Genomic DNA, 23,145 nt, shown 5'->3' with positions numbered 1-23,145 from the left:
AACCAATGTCTTCCCTATCAACTAGGAAATATGAGAGTTAAGAGTAAACTAGTAACACCTCTTGGGGCGCCTCCGTGGCGCAGTCAGTTAGGCGTCTGACTCTTGGTTTCAGCTTAGGTCATGATCTCAGGGTCAGGGGATAGAGCCCCATGTCAGCTTGTGCTCAGCACTGAATCTGCTTGGGATTTTCTCTCTCCCTCTGACCCTCCCCCTGCTCATGTGCACACTCTCTCTCTGAAATAAATAAAAAAATAAAATCTTGAAAAAAAATAGTACCTCTTTTTAACTAAGCTTTTCCTACAACCATCTGCAGGAAAAAATCAAAACCATTAAACCTAAACCAGTGCCCAGTCCCCAGATTGTTAGTCTAATGGGTATTGCCCTGCCTCTGACAGGTACCATTTTACAAATTTCAGCCCAAATGTGGTTTGTAGTAATATTGTCATAATATGCCCAAGAGTATCTGCAAATAAAATGCATACCAGCAAGCATGAGCTCTAGAATTATAGGGCAATCTAACACAAATACATATGTGCACCTGCCCGGCTTACCTGGAATACCACTCTGGATTTCTCTAAAAGATAAGTTCTCATATTGGCACCAATGATTCGATATCTCTTATCAAAACCAATTTCAATATACTTCCCAAAACGGCTGCTATTATCATTCCTGGTTGTCTTAGCATTTCCAATGGACTAAGAAGGGGAAAAAGTAGTATTTTAGAAGTACAGTTCATGACATGACATTTACAGAGTCTGTTCAGGGAAAGAAAGGACAGAGTGTAACACAACACTTTAAAACTGATCTTTTAAAAACTGAACCAATCCTCCCCCTGCAGGCACCAGTGTATGCTTTGCCCAAAGCACAACCACACAGATACCAACTAATAGTCCAGATCTGCCCTCTTACTCTCACACAAATTATCTTCAGAAACAGCAAACCTGAGCCCAGTGGCTGGGAGGTTTTCACACCGTTTGTGGTATCAGAACACACTCATGCAGGTCAACAAGGAAAGAAATGGATGGGGCTGGGGGCTGCCAAAGCCCAAGCCCTCTTAGTTACACACTAGGATTTGCATTTCCTGGAAATTTAGTCTGTTTTATGTAAATAAGCTGTTTAAGACAAATTAATATTTTCAAGGAAATGTTGCTCTGGTGTTGAGACTCTTTAGCTAGAAGTTTCTATCCTCTTATCCTGTGACAACAAAGGCCCAGTTGGACTGGTTATTAGCAGAATCTTAGGAATCACCCATTCAATTCAAAGCCATTTTCAGAAACCAGACACAGTAAAATTTGCCCTTGGGTTTTGATAGCTGTGTCTAACTTGTAAAACACCTGCCATAGAATTCAGAGAATGTAACTTTCTGCTAAATTTTTTATATAATTTTAAAAATTAAGATAATGTATGTATTACTTTCTGACTTAGGTAACATGCTTCTAGAAATTTTTCTTCCAAGGCAAAGCAAAAAACATGGTGTAGTTAGAGAAGCAAGTGTTCACATAATGCATGCATTAAATGTTTAATAAAATATTTTATATAAGATTACTATAATTTACTTGTGCAAAGCCTGAGATGATCAGGATTAGTAGATTGAAACCACAGCAGAGAGAAAGACATGAAAATGCTCTGGAGTGTTAAAAAAGCAATACAAATATAAGTGATGAAAACAGTAATTACACAGCCACAAAAAAATCAACACATCAGATTCTCTGATCAATCAAAGAAAGCACATTTCACTCTCTGAAATACGGGGCCGGTACTGTCCTATTTTGCTCTGGCAATGAGAACACTGCTATATTTCAGATTAACATTTTAAGTGGAAAGAATGACAGAAAGCTGTCTTCCCAGCAAAGTAAGAGTGATCTAGTGTAGCCTAGGACAATTTAACAATGCATTTACTTAGATATTCCCCTCTGATATGACAAAAAGTACAACAAAAAGTCTCCACATCTTCTAATTATTTTTATTTTGTTTACAAAAGGAAATTAATGATAAATGCAGGATTTTCTTTCAACACAGACTATTCCATCAGAGAGCAGATGAAGAAGATGTAGTAATTGCAGCAGCGGCGGTAATAGTCACGGAGGGTTTACCAGGCACCGTCCCAAGCACCTTCCTGCCAGCAACTAAGCAAGCTTGTCCTCCCTCCCTGACCCCATCCCACCTTCCATATGCCATCTCCCTCCTATCGACTCAGAGTGTGAGTCCGAGTGGCTAAGCTGCCCAAACAACACGACACCCTGTGAGAAGCGGCGGTGAGTAGGCCAGGGTTGAAACAGACCCCTCCCCTCTGCCTTTGAGTAAAACGTATTTAAACATAGAGCAAAGAATGGTAGAAGGAGTGAATGGAAGAGAAGTCTGAAGACCTGGGTATCAGACCAGGCCCTCCTACCAACTTGCCAACATTTAATCCTCTGAGGAGCAGTAGTGTCTCCAAGGGTAAACTGACTAGGATAGATGAGCTCTGGGGTCCTTTCCAAAACTAGAATTAGATGATTACAAGCCTTGAACTTGATAAGGAAAGAAGGCTCTATATATCTATAAACAATACCTTTTGTCCATTCCACCTAATTCCTCCCTCTCCCTTATAAGTACAGTATTTACACCAGGCTCCTACGATGCTATTTTCATTTCAATTAGCAAGAAATTGTTAATGAAAAAAAGGTTTGTGGTCTAAAATCAATTTCACTATTGATTTCAGTGAAGTGTTTAGTGACTTCTTCTTCTTTACTAAAAGGAGATGAAAATCTTTAACTATGGTTATTAATGTTTTAAAAGAACTCTTAAGACCCACTATGACCACAAGAATCTTTCCCTGTCCCCATCTTAGGATGAAAATTTCCTGGAGGAAAAGGAGAAAAAGAAAACATGATAAAATGAGCAAAAAAGAATCATTTATCTGTGCATCATTCATATTTTGCAAAAGAAGCTTATGCTGAGGATGAGGAACTTGCTTTCTAAAGGATCGTGTGCAAATCCCAGTACGCACTAGGCTGTGATGTTAACTGTGTAGGATGCTCATTACCCAAGGAGGAGTTTCAGATCATGGAGACCCAGACATGCCATTCTTGACATCACAGTAAAGGACTCTGATACAGAAACACAGTCTTGAGACAGGTTTAAAGTTACAAAGCATACTCAGTATTTCATCTATGTCTTCTTCCTATAACTGCAAACCCTTTGTCACCTCTCTTTAGTCCCAGATTCCATTTTGATCTTTCAAATTGAGATGCCCTCATTTGTAGTCATTGAAAATTAGTTCTCTCTTTGCCAAATTTTCTTAATCCAAATTCCTATAGAAAAACTACATAAGAGGGTGCCTGGGTGGCTCAGTTGGTTAAGCGACTGCCTTCGGCTCAGGTCATGATCCTGGAGTCCCAGGATCCAGTCCCACATCGGGCTCCCTGCTCAGCTGGGGGTCTGCTTCTCCCTCTGACCCTCTTCCCTCTCGTGCTCTCTGTCTCTCATTCTCTCTCTCAAATAAATAAATAAATAAGTAAATCTTTAGAAAAGAAAAACTACATAACAATATAGAAGGGAATAGCTAAGCATAACTGATGCCTTTATCTTTTTTTGTTCATCCCAGCAAATAAAATAAATTCCTTATAACTACGTATTAAAAACTAAGGTCTATGGGGGCGCCTGGGTGGCTCAGTTTTAAGTGTCTGCCTTCAGCTCAGGTCATGATCCCAGTCCTGGGATCGAGCCCCGCATCAGGCTTCCTGCTCAGCAGGAAGCCTTCTTCTCCCTCTCCCACTCCCCCTGCTTGTGTTCCCTCTCTCGCTGTCTCTCTCTCTCTCTGTCAAATAAATAAATAAAATCTTTAAAAAAAAATTAAAAAAAAAAAACAAACTAGGATCTATGGCCATTTTAATCTCTCCTACTAACACAATGCAAATCTGTACTGTAGAAAAAACAATGTAGCATTTTTTGAATGATGATATATATAGAAGGTCTGTAAACCTAAAAATATTCTAGACATATTCTAGAAGGTTCACTCCAGACTTACATTATTATATGGTCCAGCCTAGAAGAGCTGGGATTCCCTGATGCCATCAAAAATCTAGACTGGGATATTCTAACATTAGGGACTAAGAATGAATTAAACTACTGCCAAATATACAGAATTTGTTGTTGTGGCCAAAAATAGTCAAACTAATGGTAGGAAGCAAAGCAAAGCCCTGTTGTTTTCTGACCCAAAACCAAAAACTGGCTCTACGGGTTATATCTCCCCAATACTGGTTTTTTTTTTTTTTTTAAAGATTTTATTTATTTACATGAGAGAGCACATGAGAGGGGGGAGGGTCAGAGGGAGAAGCAGGCTCCCCGCCGAGCAGGGAGCCCAATGCGGGACTCCAGGATCATGACCTGAGCCGAAGGCAGTCGCTTAACTGACTGAGCCACCCAGGTGCCCTATATCTCCCCAATATTAACAATGGCATCCAGCACTGTATCTGTAGCTTAAATTCTTTCAGAATCTTAATACTTGCTTAAAACCTTTACTAGTCTTTTTGGCACACACTTCTGTTCCCCCCGGCCCCCCATCGGTGCTACTTCAGAAAACTCCTCCAGTTCTCTCTGCACAGTGCACCTGGCCCAAGCAGCCCTGAACTCCCCCAGCACATCCTGTCCTCTTGGTCCCAAGGACAGAGGTCCTCCTGCTCTGGAGGGCAGCCCCGCAGGCCAGGGGGCACAACACTCTGTTCTCAAGTGTCACACACGGCACTGCAAACCAGGCACAATTACCTCTGGACTGATTATTGCAAAAACCACTCGTACCACAGGTGCACCAGGCCAGTTCTAAACTCCGTCTGTGTTTGGGTGACAAGTAAGGCTTGACAAAGGGAAAAAAACAGGAATAAAAAATGCGGACTCAAATTTTTAATAAGAAAGGCTTGTTTCTCCCTGTCCAAAATAATTTCTATTAGTAAAGAGAATTACTTTTTTCCATTTAATGGGACTACTTACAAAAATGTGACTTTCCTAAAATCATCTTAATAGATCATTCTCTAGTTACAAATTCTGAAATACTCAAATTCTCACACAAACAGGTCCACTTTCTTTGCCATGAGCATTTCTGCTCTGTATACATATTTTACTTTTGAAAGGACATCCTTTCGTAGTTCTTCCTTTCTCAGGAATTTATAGCTACCGAATTTCTTTCTCTAACCTAAAGCTGTGTGATGTGCTTCATAGAAACAAGAAGAAAAGTTTACAAGATCATGATTTAAGCCTATAGTTCAAATCTGGGGGAAAAAAAAGAAACAGCTAAACTTACAGCTAAACTTTCTATGCTAAGTATAGAAAATGAAATGTGGGCAAAGGAATGATAAAATTCATCATACTTGGGTATAGTGAATCCCTATGAACTCAGAAATAGGGGGAAATGAGAAACATACTTCCAGTACAAGGAACAATAGATATGAGTTGATTAACTAGGAGAATAGAGATTTAGAAAATGAGGTACCGCTGCCAGTTATTTAGAGGCAACAACTCAATGGTAGATTAAAAACGCAGGATTATGGAATAAACTAGATACTTCTCAAATCACTGTACTCAAATGGCTACCTTACTAACTTTTTACTTTTCGTAGATCTCTTCTTACTAATACGTGGAAAAGTATTTTCTTACTTTTAGCGGCTGGGAGAGCCCAGACTTTCTGACATGTGCTGTTTCAATAAGTTTCTGAGCAGGTTTCTTAAGAGAATATAGTAAGAAGGCCAAGGCGGCCCCTATCTTACCTCCATGATGGGGTTGGAGGCCAAGACCTTTTCCTCAACATTGGCTTCACTGGCAGAACCACTCACAGTTGCAAAGTATCGCATGGCATACTTAGCTGAGACTGTTTTTCCTGCCCCAGACTCTCCACTTACGATGATGGACTGATTTCGCTCATCTCTGTAAAACAAAGAAGAGTAACTAACAGTGCTGCCCACTCCTGAATGTGACAACCATTCTTTCTTCTGTGTTCTCATCAGTGAGCCATGGTGAATTTCTTCTGGTTCATACATGCAGCAATGTGGGAAGGAACATAAGAATGATATTTCCTATAAAAATAACTACTTACAAACTAGCAATGAACAGAGACGGAGAAGATGATATCAAGCATCAAATTAGACAGCGTCACATCTAAGGATGAATCTGTAATAGAGGGTCTCTGAATTTTTTTGTGTACAGATCTCGAACACATTATTCAATTTCTAGATAATAATTCTGGTATATTACAGTGCTGTTGTCAACACCTCAGAAGAGAAAGCAGCACAGCAAGGGAATTTGAAAGACAATCCTATTTAATTAAAATTAGAAATTGTCGGGGTGCCTGGGGGGCTCAGTCGTTGGGCAACTGCCTTTGGCTCAGGTCATGATCCCGGGGTCCTGGGATCGAGCCCCGCACTGGGCTCCCTGCTCGGCGGGAAGCCTGCTTCTCCCTCTCCCACTACCCCCTGCTTGTGTTCCCTCTCTCGCTGTGTTTCTCTCTGTCAAATAAATAAATAAAATCTTAAAAGAAGAAAATTAGAAATTGTCTAGAAGTTAAAAGTCCAAAAAGTCATGTCTTCCACAAACTGAAAGATACTGAAAGTTATCTTCCTTAGCGGAGAAGAAATAGGTCATTTACTTGTTGGCTGACGTGTTCAAATATGTCAGAACTCAAAGACTATCTACTATTCCATCTCTAATTCATTCACACAATGACTCAAAAAGTCTAAATGATACACCTGTTCACAAGATTATCATTTCTTTGAGGATTAAGACCTAAATCATGTTTATCTTTAATATCCAGCACCTAGTGCAGAGCCTGACACATCACAAATGCTCAATAAATGTGTATTGCTTACAAGTAAACAGAACTTCAGTGAGCAACCTAGCCTAAGAATAAATCTGCTTTTTTTTTTAAGATTTTATTTACTTATTTGAGAGAGAGAGATCACTAGAGAGACAGAGCAAGCACGAGTGGGGGGGCAGAGGGAGAGGGAGAAGCAGGCTCCCCGCTTGAAAAATACAGTAGGAGTAGAACAACCTGTTCCTGACACCCTGACTCTCATATTGTGGGGAAAATCAGGAAGACCTGGGTGACACACTAAAGAATGTTTAAATTTTATAGTACAGGCTTGCACGTAATCCTTGTTTTTATGAAACATCATTGAGTCTCATACTTACCATCTCATTTTCTTTTTATTTGAATTTCTAGACAGAACTGGACACACCCATTGCCTCTGTTCATTCATAGCTGACTAAAACATAAATCATCTAATAAAACAGTTCTCATTGGGGTGCCAGTGTCCTTTCTTTTAGTCGTTTAAAATGTCTTCAGAATTCACCTTTTTCTATACATTCATTAATCAAGGTACAGTATCAACAGTTTTTGGGTTGTCTTCTACAATATGATTAGAAAAATGATCTCTTCCCAATTCCTGCATGATCAGTTGTCAACACCCCTTGTGTGACAGAAGTCCTTCCAGCAGCAAACGAGGTGGGGAGGCTTCCACTAGTCTGGTGAAAATATTAATGGGAACTGCTATTTAAACTGTACTGTATTTGAAAGGCTATTTCAAGCCTTAATATCAAAATGTTTTATCAAAAAGTCTAAAAATTCATATATCTCTTTCCTATAATATAGGGAAGAAGAAAAATATTAAAGGCAATAAGATCAAGGCTTGTTCAAATGAATCAGAAATTTGTACAACTATGTACATATGTACACTGACATCAAGCACATGCCATATACATTTTCTTTTCCAGGATTTAGGATCCTGGATCCATACGATCAATGGTTTTTAAATTTTTTAAAGGACTTTATTATTCTTTTTATATTTCCCTGACTTTTTGGCAGAGTCCTCCCTTTTTTCCCAAGCTTAGTAGACCATTCCAATATATAAATAAGCACCACTCTTCCATCATATAAAAGCTCCTCTGAATCAAGGCTTTAATCCTAGATTTGTCATTTACCAGCTACACAGCTTTGAGCAATTGCAAGACCTCTCTGGTTCACAGCTTTTTCATCCTTAAGATTAAATAGTACCCAAAGTCCTTCTCAAATTCTAAAGTACTATAATCTAAAAGTCTAACTCTGGAGTTGTTTTTCAGATATTGGATGAACTATAACTTGCAATCTAAGCCAGGGTAAACTCTTGGGACCAAAGACAATTGGAAAAGGATAGGCCTACAGATACTCAGATGGTCTTGAGTGGCCACATTTAAAATGGGGAACATTTCTTCTCTGGAGGATCCCTGAATTTGAGATGACCAAAATCAGTAAAGGGCTACGAAGAGTAAAAATGTAAAATAATCAATTCACCTGCTTTTAAATTAAATGCAGGAAGTATTAAAGTACCTTTATAAAATAGGTACAATAAAGTCTTTAAAGTGTTTTTCAGTTCTATGTGGCTATAGGAAGAAATGCCAAAAAGAGAAAATAAGAGCAGAGATACGTAGAAATGGGAAGCCAAGCAAAGAAAGAGATGAGAGAAGGGTAACAGATAATAAAGACACATGAAAGGAAAAACAAGAAGGGTATGATAGAGATGAGGAGAAAACAGACAAAAACATCAGGGATAAAATTTTATGGTTCACACTTGCTTATTCCATACACAAAAATAAACCCAAAATGGATTAAAGAACTAAATGTGAGACCTGAAACCATAAAATTCCTAGAAGAAAACATAGGCAATAATCCCTTTGACATCAGCCGTAAAAACATTTTTCTAGATATGTCTCCTTTGGCAGGGGAAACAAAAGCAAAATTAAACTATTTTTATTTATCAAAATAAAAAGCTTTTACACAACAAAACAAAAAAGACAACCAACTGAATGAAGTGATTTGCAAATGATATATCCAATAAGGAGTTAATATCGAAACTATTTAAAGAACTTACACAACTCAACACCAAAGAACCCCAAATAATCCAATTTAAAAATGGGCAGAATCCATGAGTAGAGATTTTTTCAAAGAAGATATTCAGATGGTCAACAGACACATGAAAAAAAAGATGCTTATCATCACTCATGATCAGGGAAATGTAAATTAAAACTATAATGAGGCATCATCTCATACCTGTCAGAATGGCTAAAATCGAAACCACAAGAAATAAGTGTTGGCAAGGATGTGGAGGAAAAGGAACACTTGTGCACTGTTAGTGTGAATCCGAGCTGGTGCAGCCACTGTGGAAAACAGTATGGAGGTTCCTCAAAAAGTTAAAAATAGAATTACCCTATGATCCAGTAATTCCACTACTGGGTATTTAGCCAAAGAAAATGAAAACACTAATTTGAAGAGAAAGAGAGAGAGAGGGAGAGTGAGGGAGATTCACTCCTATGTTTACTGTAGCATTATTTACAATAGCCAAGATATGGAAGCAACCCAAATGTCCATCCACAGATGAATGAATAAAGATGTGGTATATATACACAATGGAATGTTACTCAGCCATAAAAAAGAATGAGATCTTGCCATTTGTAACAACATGGATGGACCTAGAAGGCATAATGCTAAGTGAAATAAGTCAATCAGAGAAAGACAAATACCACGATTTCATTCACAGGTGCAATTTAAGAAACAATAAATGAACAAAGGAAAAAAACAAACAGAAAAACAGACTTTTTTTTTAAGATTTTATTTATTTATTTGACAGAGACACAGTGAGAGAGGGAACACAAGTCGGGGAGTGGGAGAGGGAGAAGCAGGCTTCCCGCTGAGCGGGGAGGCCAATGCAGGGCTCAATCTCAGGACCCCCGGATCACGACCCGAGCCGAAGGCAGACGCTTAACGACTGAGCCACCCAGGCCCCCAGACTTTTAAATACAGATAACAAACTGGTGGTTATCAAGGGGGAAGTGGGTGGGGGGATGGGTGAAATAAGTGAAGGGGATTAAGAGTACACTTATCGTGATGAGCAATGAGTAATGTATAGAATTGTTGAGTCATTTTATTGTAAACCTAAAACTAATCTAACACTGTATGTTAATTATACTTGAAATAAAAAAATAAAAATTTTTAAAAATTTTATGGTTCAAGGTGAATACCAGAGTCTACCCTCTTCTATTCATTGGAGCTGTGAGCTTTATATGGTTACATATATGTAAATAATAATTTATTGTTCTTTGAAATTTTGCTTATCTGATCAGCCAGCATTTATAACCTTTCAAGTGTTCTTGTCCGTACATTACAAGAAAGTTTTTTCTATTTTGGGGATGTAGATATCACTTCAAAAGCCTGATAAAACCACATTAAAGAACAGAAATTCTCCACTCTTCATCAAGGACAGATCAATCTGGACAGTCTTAAGGGCACATGAAACAAAGATTTATGATTTCTGGTTTGGCCAATTCTCTCAAGGACCTCCACAGTAATCCTAAATACCTGGGTACTGGGTGCCTTTGGAGGTAAGCTCTTCTGACCTGTTTTATCAATGTTGATTCCAGAGGCTCTAATATGAACTAAAAGCCTCACCTAAAAATACTGCTTCGTTCATTTATTTAACAAACATGTAATGAGCAGTCACAATGTGCCAATCATTTTATGCACATAAAAGACTCTGGGGTCATAGCCTATTGAGAGAGATTCCAAGTACAGTTAAAATGGAGTGAAGTGATTGCTTCACTCCATTTTAAAAAGGAGGTCTACCCAGGATACTACCCAGGATGGAATTGGTAGGATACGTGAGGAGGCGATGTCAGGAAATGCTTTCTTGAAAAGGTGATGCTTTCATTGACTTTTACATGATGATTAGGCAAAAACTAGATGTATGGGAAGAATGCAATGGGAATGAAACTATGTAGAGGTGACTGAAACCTCAGGAAAAGGTTTCAAGAACAGAATATTCAAGAACAGAATATCCACTCTGGGTTGATGAAAGACAGGAGTTATACTTTAGTCCATGTTCCTTTTTTGGTCCTCAGTACTTCTATCTATTCAGTCTATCTGTATCTATTTGGTCTGTCCAGCCCTTTCTTATATCTACTCAGTTTTCACTTTGCATCAGGCATATTCTGTTATAGATTTTCCTTCTGAACTGTACCCTTTAAAAAATGTAATCTCGGGGCACCTGGGTGGCTCAGTCAGTGAAGCGCCTGCCTTTAGCTCAGGTCATGATCCCAGGGTCCTGGGATCGAGCCCTGCATCGGGCTCCCTGCTCAGCGGGGAGCCTGCTTCTCCCTCTGCCGCTCCCCCTGCTTATGCTCTCTCTTTCTCTCTGTCAAATAAATAAATAAAATCTTAAAAAAAGTAAAAAATAAAAAAATAAAAAATGTAATCTCTCTAGTTCATCATGGTCATACTGAATACTATTCATATCTTCTAAGACCATCAGCTTATTCTCTGCAAATTTAATGAGCATACTTTTCATTCACATCCTGATCATTCATGACTAAACTAAGTAAAGCCAACCTCAGACCTGACTCATGCAGAACACAATTTAATCTTTCCACCCACATTGATATTGACTCTCTGATAACCACTGGGTGTTGCCGTTTACCTTGGTTAAGTGTACAAGCCCCTACATCTAATTTTTAGCTTATAAGTGAACATGTTTGCATGAAACAAAATCTAGAGTTTTACTTTTTTGCAGGCAATCAACCTAATTGTTTCTCCCTTGTTAAAAAGAGAAAATATTAAGTTCATGTGATATAAGGCTTTCTTCCAGAGCCTTGTTTTTACTGTGATGACTTAAAGATGTGGCTTCCCTTGAGACTCTAATCCCTCTCTCTCTTTAAGAGGTGTTAAGTTTTCCTACACCATTATCACTCATCAAAATCAGCTGCTATGCTCTGTGTTTTCATGATTTCCGCTTTTGATCAATCTCAAGATTTTTTTTTAGTTTTTATTTTAATTTCAGTTAGTTAACACAGTGTTATATTAGTTGCAGCTGTACGATATAGTGATTCAACAATTCCATACATCACCTGGTGCTCATCACAAGTGCACTTCTTCATCCCCAGCACCTATTTCACCCAACCCCCCCACCCACCTCCCCTCTGGTAACCATTCGTTTGTTCTCTATAGTTAAAGAGTCTGTTTCTTGCTTTGTCTGTCTTTCTGTCTCTCTCTTATTTTTTTCCCTTTGCCTGTTTGTTTTGTTTCTTAAATTCCACATATGAGTGAAAGCATATGGCGATTGTCTTTCTCTGGTTTATTTCGCTTAGCATTAGACTCTCTAGCTCCATCCATTCAAGAAGAAAAGATTTAAATTCTAAAGTTGACATTAGACAATTAGTTCACAATGACAATATTTAGTATTATTTTTGAAGTTAAATATTTCCTATTAAAAAATGTGCAGACTGGTGAAAGCTGTGCTTTAGAGAGGCAGAGAGACTATTCAGGAAATGAAAAGAAGTGTTCCCTAGAGATACATGCTAAGGTCATTCAGTTCCTACTGAGGAACCATTCACATGACTATAAGATCCTCTCAGGTCAAACTGACTTCTCTGTTCATTAATATAAAGATGCCATAACAGAAATAACCAGTTACATATGTTTATAACTTTTACAGACTTATATTTAGTATTTTATTCCTTCTACAATCTTATGGGGTAGCTAGTACCCACTAAGTGCCAAATTCATATTTAAAGAATCCTGAAGAGCAATCATATACCAGGCACTGAGGTAGTCTCAAAGAAAAACCTGGGTGGGATCATGGAAAATAAATAAAACTCAGGCAGATAAAGGAGCACAGAGAAGGATATTCTAGACTGAATAAAACGTGCATAAACACAAGTATGCAATGTTAATTTGAAGGAATAGATGTGTTAGAATAGGGGAGCGTAGTTGAAAGTAAGAAAATGAAATGACAAAGAAGAAAAGCTTTGGAGTCTCAAAGTGAGAACCACATGTCAGCTCCCAGATGCTATTTATTAGCATGATAGCCTGAACAAGTTATTTTCCTCAGTTTCCTCACCTGTAAAGCAGGGGTGCGATGTCTGCTCCCAGGGATGTAATGAAGATTAGAGGTAACACGCCTGACACCATGCTTATACCCAGCAAGCATCTAAACATGGTAGCTATTAATGTAAGTTAATCCACCTTTATATATCATAAATAAAATTCCTCATCAGGTAGCATATATTACTTCAAGTCTATTTGCATAAATGGGATACTTGGTACCACAGGGCAGCCGAGTCACTGCTGGTAACAGGTGAGATTTTATAATCTATAACAGCCAGCAGGCCAATGAGCTTCAAGAGAGTGAATAATTCAGAGACTGGCCAGCCAAATGAAAGAAGGAGCCACCCTCAGAAAAGGCCTGGCAATAAACGGTCAAGAGTAATATACCAGATGACAGGCTAAAGTGGATGAAAAGAGAATGCAGACGTAACACTCCATAATGATGAAGACTATGATGACAGTAACAGCCTATATTTAAATACTTAGCATTTTTAAAATGGTGTATTTTTAAAATCTTTATTGAAGTATAGCTGACCTACAATGTTACGTTAGTTTCAGGTGTACAACATAGTGACTCAATAAGTCTCTATGTTATGCTGTTCAGAGTGCTTTTATGTTTATCTATCTAGTATAATTTTTACCTTTGAAGTAAGCACGACAGGTATTATTTCCTTGTTAGGGAAAATAGTAATATAGAGAGGTTAGATGGCTTATCCAAGGTTAGAGCAGAGCTCTATGAATGATGTCACATACCACATCTCCTGGTTTCCAAGAAGTCTATACCATGTTCCTTCTGCTTTGCTACACAGCTCCTTACCATAGTCTGCTCTCCACTAGGAAGAGCAACATGCTTATTAATTAGTCTCCATGAAACAGAAAGGTAACAAATGTATACCACAGAACACTACAAGTGTCAAGGTAAACCATCTGGTGAAACTGTTCCATTTTATAGGTAATAAAACTGAGACCAAGGCAGACAAGGAGATTTAAACTTATATAGTTATTTACTGATGCAGCTGCGATTAGTACAGATATCGTTTTTATTATACCAAGGTTATACATATAAGTATCTAATTTATTTCAAGAAAACCCATAAATGAAACTTAGTCAAAAAAATTTATTTACCAGTCACAATGGGGAAAAAAATACACCAAACACCAAATTAAAGTAATCAATATTACCTGGTTTTAAGGAAACAAAAGAAAAAAAGCTTATGTTTTAAGGAAAACGATGCTGTCATTTAGTTGTCAAAGAGCAGTCAGTTCAGCCTGAGAAAAGACTGGCATAAATGGGACACAGGAGTATGAGAAGAAAAACAGACACAGCAGCCCACTGACATTCTCTCTTCTGTAAGTCAACAGGACTATTCAAAGTAAGAGGCCTGACTATGAAGGTGTTCCATGAGGGCACTGCTCTCTGTAAGGGGCATGCTTAGAAAGGAGTCCTGAGTCAAGGATCCTGGTTATGGCTACTGTCATTGGACAGAAGCCTCCTGGGGAAGAATCACTTCTGTCAGCTTTGCTTGGAGGATAGGTATCTAGAATGAAACTCCAACCCTTCCTCCCACCACACTCCCACCCCACAAATACAACCTGCTCTTCTTTCAATGTCCTTCACCTCACTAATTGGCAACCCCCAACTTTCAGGTGCTCGGACCGAATACCTTGCCACCATCCCTGACTCCGCTTTTTCTCTCATACCCTCACATAAGCAAGGCTTTGTCCATTCTTTCTTCTTCTTCTTTTTTTTTTAAAGATTTGATTTATTTATTTGACAAAGAGAGAGAGTTAGTGAGAGCAGGAACACAAGCGGGGGAGTGGGAGAGGGAGAAGCAGGCTTCCCGCTGAGCAGGGAGCCCGATGCGGGGCTCGATCCCAGGACCCTGGGATCATGACCTGAGCCGAAGGCAGACGCTTAACAACTGAGCCACCCAGGCACCCCCATTCTTTCTTAAAATACATCCAGAATCCATCCATTTACTTTTACCTTCTCCATTAATATCTTATTTAACTAGATTATCATTATTTCTTGCTTGGATCAATACAAAAACCTCCTAACTTGTCTTCTGGATTCTACCCTTGTCCCACTACCAATTGTTCTTTTAATTTCTGCTTTTGTTTTCTTTTTTTTTTTTTTTCCCCAAATCAGTATAGCTTTTATTGCATCTTTAAAATATCACAAATAAGTCTGAAAAATCATCCGGCATCTTGCTGTTTCTGTAGATGGACAACTCAGATCTTATTCATCAGCCTGCTGAACTGTTCCTTTCTCAGAAACATAGATACCATCCAGAAATTTTCTGATATCCTTGTTTTTAACAGTTGTGGCTTGCTGAATCAAAGCAGCTGAGTTCGATACAAGTTCAATGTCATGTCCTTCAAGAATTAACTCATCTTTTTGGGCTTGAGATATAGAACAAGCAACACCTGGCCTCATCCGAACCCTGTGGAGGTACTTCTCACCCAAGAAATTTCGGATTTCAACAAGAGAACCATTCTCCTGAATAACAACGTTGATGGGGAAGTGAGCATACACAGACCTCATCTTGTAATGGAAGCCCAGTGTAATGCCCTTGATCATGTCCTGTACGTGACTACAGATAGAACAGTAGCCAGCTCTTTTTTATTTCCCCACCATTTGTCAACTCGGAGCCTCTTCTTCTTCTTTCCAAGAAGACTGAGTTCTACATTGATGTGATTGAAGTCCCTTTGCAGGGTTCCTCTGGGTCCCTCCACAGTAACTGTGTGTCCCTTCAGAGTGATGTTGACTTTTTCTGGAATGGCGACAGTCTGATTGCTGAGAATGGTCTTCATTCTCGCAGGAGATGTGGCAAAGAAGCTTTGCTTTTGTTTTCTAACTAGTTTTGATATTATTTCAAACTTATGGAAAATTGCAAAACTAGTAAAATGAACTCCCATATATGCTTTACTCAGATTCACCAATTGTTTATAGGTTTTGCCTGTTTATTTTATTAACTTCTCTTTTTCTCTTATTTTAATATTTTCTGAAATATTTAAGAGTGGGTTACAGACATGATGCCTCCTATATAATTTAGAGTACTATATTTCCTCAGAACAGTGACATGCTTTTACATATCTACAATAATCAAAATCATGAAATGTAACATTGATATATTAGTATTATTTAGTCCACAGTCTATATTCCAATTTTATCAACCATCCAGCAATGTTCCCTACATAGTTACCTTCCCTCCCCGTCATCAAGGATTCAATTCAGAATATTCATTGACTTAATTGGCATATATCTTTCATCTCCTTTAATCATAAACAAATACTCAGCCTTTCTTTGACTTTTCTGATCTTCATAATTTTGAAGAGTTTATATATTTTGTAGAATGCCCCTCATTTTCAGTTTTGCTGGTGTTTCCTCCTGATTAGATTCAGGATATGCATTTTTGGCAGCAATCTATGGTCGATTTTTATCATAGCTGCAAGATCAGGCCATTCCTCTGCTCAAAACTCACACCCAGAGAAGAAGTCTCTTTATTTGCTACGATACCCCACATGGCCTTGTACTTTCCTTGCAGTTGATGATCTCCCTGCCTGGAATATTCTTCCCCAGATATGTGAATGACTTGCTTTATCCTTCCTTCATATTATTACTCAAAAGACAGCTTTATTTTTTTTTTTTTTTTAAGATTTTATTTATTTATTTGACAGAGAGAGACACAGCGAGAGAAGGAACACAAGCAGGGGGAGTGGGAGAGGGAGAAGCAGGCTTCCCATGAGCAGGGAGCCCGATGTGGGGCTCGATCCCAGGACCCTGGGATCATGACCTGAGCCGAAGGCAGACGCTTAACGACTGAGCCACCCAGGCGCCCCAAGACAGCTTTATTTTTTATGGAGTTAGATAAGTTGATGCCAAAGTCTGTATGGAAAAACAAACATCTAAGGATAGCCAGGAAAATAATGAAAAGGACAAACTGTGAGAGGGTTTAATGATACCAAACATTTAAAAATATTATAAAGGGGTGCCTGGGTGGCCCAGTCGATTAAGTGTCCAATACTTGATCTCAGCTCAGGTCTTAATCTCAGGGTCGTGATTTCAAGCCCCACATTGGGCTCCACACTGGGCATAGAGCCTACTTTTAAAAAAAAAACTATAAAGCCACTATATTTAAAACAATGTGGTACTAGGACATGAATAGACAAAGGGAGGTGAAAAGAACAGAGACAAGAAGTTAATCCAAAAACATGAGAAAAACGGGGTGCCTGGGTGGCTCAGTTATTAAGCGTCTGCCTTCGGCTCGGGTCGTGATCCCGGGGTCCTGGGATCGAGCCCCGCATCGGTCTCCCTGCTGGGTGGGAAGCCTGCTTCTCCCTCTCCCACTCCCCCTGCTTGTGTTCCCTCTCTCCCTGTGTCTCTCTCTGTCAAATAAATAATATCTTTAAAAAAAAAAATGAGGGGCGCCTGGGTGGCTCAGTTGGTTGGGCAACTGCCTTCAGCTCAGGTCATGATCCTGGAGTCCCAGGATCAAGTCCCGCATCGGGCTCCCTGCTCGGCAGGGAGTCTGCTTCTCCCTCTGACCTTCCTCCCTCTCATGCTCTCTGTCTCTCATTCTCTCTCTCTCAAATGAATAAAGAAAATCTTTAAAAAATAAAAAATAAATAAAATTTTTAAAAATGAGAAAACCTAGGATATGATAAATGGCATCTGAAAGAACTGGGGCAAAATGGGTTTCTTAATAAGTGATGCTGGGATAAGGAGGTAGCCATTTGGAAAAAAGATAAATTTAGATCCATATCTCATATCATACAAAAGAATAAACTTCAATGGAATCAGGGATCTAAAAGTAGAGTATAAAACAAAACAAGACTAGAAGAAAACATGGATGAATTTCTCTTTTATCCTGGTATAGGGAAAGGTTTTTAACAATGACTCAAAATCCAGAGTAATTTAAAAAAAGACTGATTATTTTGCAGGCGAAAAAAACATATAAACAAAATCAAAACAAAACTTATAAATGGGGGTGGGGGGATATTTGCTTATATACCACAGGCAAAGGGCCAATATCCCTAACATATTTTTTAAAACTCTTAAGGGCACCTGGGTGGCTCAGTCGTCAAGTGTCTGCCTTCGGCTCAGGTCATGATCCAAGGGTCCTGGGGTCGAGCTCCGCATCGGGCTCCCTGCTCGGTGGGAAGCCTGCTTCTCCCTCTCCCACTCCCCCTGCTTGTGTTCCCTCTCTCACTGTGTCTCTTTCTGTCAAATAAATCTTAAAAAAAAAAAAGAAGAAACTTAAAAATACATAAATAAAAAAATAAAACTCTTAAAATTGAGGATCAAAGGACTGAAAACACAATAGAAAAATTGAAATAGACACGAGTGGACAGTTCACCACATAAACAAAGAAACTAATGCATTAATAAAATGGCTCTAAAACATATGAAAAGATGTTCAAACTCACTCATATTTAAAGAAATACAAATGAAAACAACACTGAGATATCATTGGATAGTGAAAAACTAAAAAGACTACACATTTTTTTGTTGATGAGGCTATGGGAAAGCAAGGACTCTTGAACATTTTTGGCAGAAATACAAACCAGTACAACTCTTCTAAAAGGAATTTGGCAATACCTACAAAACTACATTTACACCTACCTTTTGACCTAGCAATGCTACCTTTAGCAACTTACCTGAAGCTACATTTCTTAAAATACAGAAATACATACATACAAGGTTATTCACTATAGCATTGTTTATAATTGCAGAATGATGAAAACAATCTGAAGGACCATATATGGGAAAGTGGTTGAATAAACTAATAAAGTGGGTAAGACAAGAACTAACCTAAGTAACTTTGGAAATCAGAACTTTAACTATATTCTATAAGGCTACAGACAAAATGAATTGGACACAAATATTGTACTTGAGTGGTAAATTTGCTTTTCACAGGGTTGCGGGTTAATATTTCTTAAACCACTTTTTGAGTATTCTAGGATTCAGCAAAGAAGTAAATATATTGTGGATAATAAGAGCCAAGTTTCCCAAGACCAAAAAAAGAAGGAAAAGAAGGAAAAAGAGAAAACAAAAATGAAATCTGTGGTGTTGAATTGGAATTGGATGTATCAATATGAACTCATGTTTTTTAAAATATATAGAGATAGACATTAAAATAGACATAGATGTGTGTATGGAAAGATGTGCAACTGTCTCATATTTAGAGAAAGGCAAATCAAAACAAAACTGGGATACCATTTCTCACCTGTCAGTATGGTGAAATTTTAAAAGTATGACAACACATTCTGTTGGTGAGGCTAGGGGAAACATATATTTCCTAACCCTGTGTACTGGGCTTAGAGATGATGCCCCAGTCATAATGAGCACGCCTAGCAGACAGATCTTCGTGTCTAAGTATACATTCCCCCCCAAAAAGGAACCAGAGCTCCTTGAAGAAATGGCTAATTCCAGGACTGGGGCAAGGAAATTAGAAAATGAGCCATGTGGTGCTAGAAAGTAAGGAAATGATCAAAAAGCAATGGAGGACTGTTGAAAGGACACTTGAAAGGGCTCCCAAGGGCCAACTCTGAGAGAGTTTGAACAAAATAAATAATAATAGTAATGGAGAATAATCCACAGAATAAAATAAGTATCTATGAGTCCATATTGATACAAATAAAAACTAAGTAAATACTAAATAAATGGGGGGAAAGGAATAGCTCTTCCTTAAGAGTAGAATTCCTATTCATACCTGGAGAAGGAATGATGGAAATAGCAAATGACCATTTAACAAACACCACAGTAATAAACTGTTGCAGGCAAGAATCATCAATGGATGTTAAAATTAGTAAAGTAAAAGTATGATGAGAAACAGGATATATGCACGACCTCAAAGTATTTTCCCATAATATACTTATTAATTTCAAAGTTTAAAATAGTAATTATAGTAGAGAAATCTGGAAGATACCGCTATAACCAAGTGATCAAACTTAACATCGCCAGTAATTGGCACCTTGTGTTTCCTCTATATGATGAAGGGCACGTCACTTCTGTGAGGTTCCTGCATGAAGCACATTGCTAGCCTCAACCTAATTAGGAGAAAACCTTAAACTTTCAGGGGGGGAAGGATTTTTGCAGTCTGTTTTGCCTAATTTTTCTACTGCTGTGCCCTCAAGGTCTACAAGATAGCTGGCTAATATTCTTCTAAAGTGTCAAAGCCATGAAAGGAAAGAGGATTAATGGATGGTCCTAGATTGAAGGAGCCTAAGGAGACAGAACTAAGTGCAGTGTATGATTCTAGATTGGATCCTAGACCAGAAAAAGGACATCAGAGGGTAAAGGATGAATGTGAATAAGATTTTCAGATTACTTAATAGTACTATATCAATGTGAATTTCCTGGTTTCAATTATTTACCATGGCTATGTAACATGTTAACATTTGGGGAAACTGGATGTAGGGTGTATAGTACCTCTGTGTACTATTTTTCCAACCTTTTTGTAAGTTTAAGATTTTTTTTTTTTGAAGTTTGGAAAAAAAGTCGGGGGGAGGCAGCTTTACAATGAGGCTTTCCCCTAGCCTAGTACATATGCCCTCTGGCCCACCTAGCATTCCTTATCTACTTTTCTAACTTTATTTTCCAGGATAGCACTTATTAATATATGACAAACTGTGTATCTTATTTACTTTTGTTTATCATGCCTCACTTCGTGAGGGTAAGAATTTTTGTCTATTTTGTCTCACTTGTTTGCTGTTGTGTCCGCCATGCCCAGGACAGTATGTGGATGGTGTGCAGTAAAGGTCTACTGAACAAGTGACCATACACTCCCTGAAGATGTAAGGGGCCTCTAGGAGTACCAGCAATGTGAAACTCCAGGTTTAATATCTGGTAAATACGGCACATCTCACTCGGCAAGGAAAAGATGATAAGAAAGGAGCCTGCAATATCCATCTCCAACCTTATGCCTAAGAGACATGGTCTATTTAGCTGTTGCAGCACATTTTATCTGTACAGATTTACTCATATAAATGGTGAACTTATCATAACTGATTGAAGCCTATTTTAAAACTGCCTAAAAAACAAAACTGAGCAAAGGGAAAAGAAACAAGCAAACCTGCAGTCGTCACATTGACTGTCTGAGTCACAGGGGAATGATGGGGGGTGGTGGGATGTTAGGAAACAGTAAATCCAGGATTGAAAAGCCAAAATAGTCATATAAATCTAACACTCTTCTTGAATTTCCTGTCACAAAAATGCTAAGAACCAAACTTTCGTATTTAAGATTAGTATTTTCAAAGAAGTCGTATCATTCTCTAGGAGCAGTATAACATTTTTCAGAGACAATCTTTAGGTCCTGACACTCCACACAATTCCCTCTCTGCCTGGTAGTTCTCTGGCTGTATTTGTGTGGTGCTAACATTGTACTGAATGCTCCAGTACTACACAAGTCAAATATGGGTGGGCTTTTCTCATCTTAGGGAAAAAATTATGCTGATGGATGGAATTTAAAAGCTTAAAAAAGTAACATTTCTGGGGCATCAGGGTGGCTCAGTCAGTTGAACGGCCAACTCTAGGTCTGGCTCAGGTCATGATCTCATGGGTTGTGGGACTGAGCACCCCCCCCCCCAATTCCCCTCCCCATGGAGCTCCACGCTCAGCAGGGGGGTCTGCTTCAAGAGTCTCTCCCTCTGCCCCTCCCCGTCACTCATACGCATGTACTCTCTCTCAAATAAATAAATCCTTAAAAAAAGTAGCCTTTCTTACACTTTTGACACTCATTCCCATTTTATAACAGAATCTGCTATAATACAGCATGTAATGTAGTACAAAACTATATTTAGTCATTTTATATCTAATATGATAATATTTCATAGTGTTAGACTAATGGAATTTGAAAGCTAGTCTTCCTAGTTATGTGGCCTTAGGAAAGTTAAATAACTTCTCAGTGATTAAGTTTTCTCATTTGTAAAATGAAGATTAATAATAACACCAACCTCAGGCGCCTGGGTGGGTCAGCTGGTTAAGCGACTGCCTTCAGCTCAGGTCATGATCCTGGAGTCCCGGGATCGAGTCCCGCATCGGGCTCCCTGCTCGGCAGGGAGTCTGCTTCTCCCTCTGACCCTCCCCCCTCTCATGTGCTCTCTCTCTCTCATTCTCTCTCTCAAATAAATAAAATCTTTAAAAATAATAATAATAATAATAATACCAACCTCAGAAGGTTGCTGTGAGGATAAAATTACTTAACAAAATGGAAGGCAATTAAACAGTGCCTTGCACAGAGTACTTAATAATTGTTAATGATTATTAGAAGTAATAATATTTTATTAATAAAAGGGCATAATGACTTCTATGAACTCTGTCAATGAAATAATTCTAAATTTCTGTCACATGCTGGCCCAATTATGTACAAACACTCTCCCTGGTTGGAAAGGAGAAAATAAAACCTCTGCAGTATTACTTTTCTCTCCACTTCATAAATTGCTTGAGGGTTTCCCACATCGTATTTATAGTATGCTGGTTCTTACCTGAAGACTGGAGAAATGAGTTAAATGTATACTATTCTATACATCCATAGTTTTGATTTACATTATACTACATTATTAAGAGTAAAATCTAGCCTTGAAAGTAGCTTTTTTTCTCTGGTTTTCTACTCTCAAAATGTTAGGCTTCCATGGTTAATATCAAAGACATTTTACTGATGCTGTTCAGGATCACTGGTCTCTAGAACATAAGAGTAACATTAAATTCACAGTTTCCTTGATATTTAATTCTCTAAGATACAGACAGATTCTTCTTGCTCTTAGGCCTTTTATTTCTAGTTTGTCATTCATTAGCCGAAGGATATTGGGCGTATCACTTAAAACCACCAATCCTTGATCCTCTCATCTGTAAACATAACATCTGTCCTTGCATAGTCACAGGATCGGGAGGAGATTCCAAAGGCAGTTTTTAAAAACTATATGTCCTTTTATAAACATGTCCTTTTATAAATGTTATTTTAATAATAATGCAGGCCATCTGAAATAGTCAAGGCTGTTTATTAATAATAATTTACCAGTTGCTCTTCACTGTTTCAAAATATCTGTGACTCAGCAAAGAAGAAACGATCACGACTAGTAAGAGTCATGAAAAAATAAATAGAGCTTTCACCAACCTGGCCATTTGCTTGTAAGCTTCTTCAGCCACTGCAAAGATATGTGGATCCATATCACCCATATTCTGACCACTATAGGCATTAATAATATCTTCTCCATAAATAGGCAGCTGTTCATAAGGATTTATAGCTACTAGGACTATACCTGGGGG

The 23,145-nt window shown here is 38.4% G+C and overlaps 1 protein-coding gene and 1 pseudogene across 6 annotated transcripts in view; both read right to left on the bottom strand.

Annotated features, from left to right (window-relative positions):
- The window catches only part of MYO5A (myosin VA), a 197,513-nt gene that overhangs the window by 103,793 nt on the left and 70,575 nt on the right, over window positions 1-23,145 (bottom strand). For 4 of the 5 annotated variants that reach the window (XM_045900057.3, XM_045900058.3, XM_045900059.3 and 1 more), the window contains exons 4-6: window positions 22,994-23,138; window positions 5,742-5,898; window positions 552-695 (exon numbers count right to left, since the gene is read on the bottom strand). In XM_045900057.3, the coding sequence (XP_045756013.1) occupies window positions 552-695; window positions 5,742-5,898; window positions 22,994-23,138 (446 nt within the window). Of the gene's footprint in view, window positions 1-551; window positions 696-4,746; window positions 4,856-5,741; window positions 5,899-22,993; window positions 23,139-23,145 lie in introns of those variants that run through there. The other variant, XM_064570465.1, reaches the window with a different exon arrangement.
- Window positions 15,020-16,457, bottom strand: LOC123861198 (large ribosomal subunit protein uL6-like; annotated as a pseudogene). The gene has a single exon (XR_006794983.3). The product of XR_006794983.3 is annotated as a large ribosomal subunit protein uL6-like (transcript).

Source organism: Mirounga angustirostris, unplaced genomic scaffold (assembly GCF_029215605.1).
Source record: "Mirounga angustirostris isolate CCGP_5_RB_7025 unplaced genomic scaffold, mMirAng1.0.hap1 SCAF_9, whole genome shotgun sequence".
Lineage (NCBI taxonomy): Eukaryota > Metazoa > Chordata > Mammalia > Carnivora > Phocidae > Mirounga > Mirounga angustirostris.
Note: the sequence above shows the minus strand (reverse complement) of the source record. Positions and strands in the feature narration are given on the sequence as shown.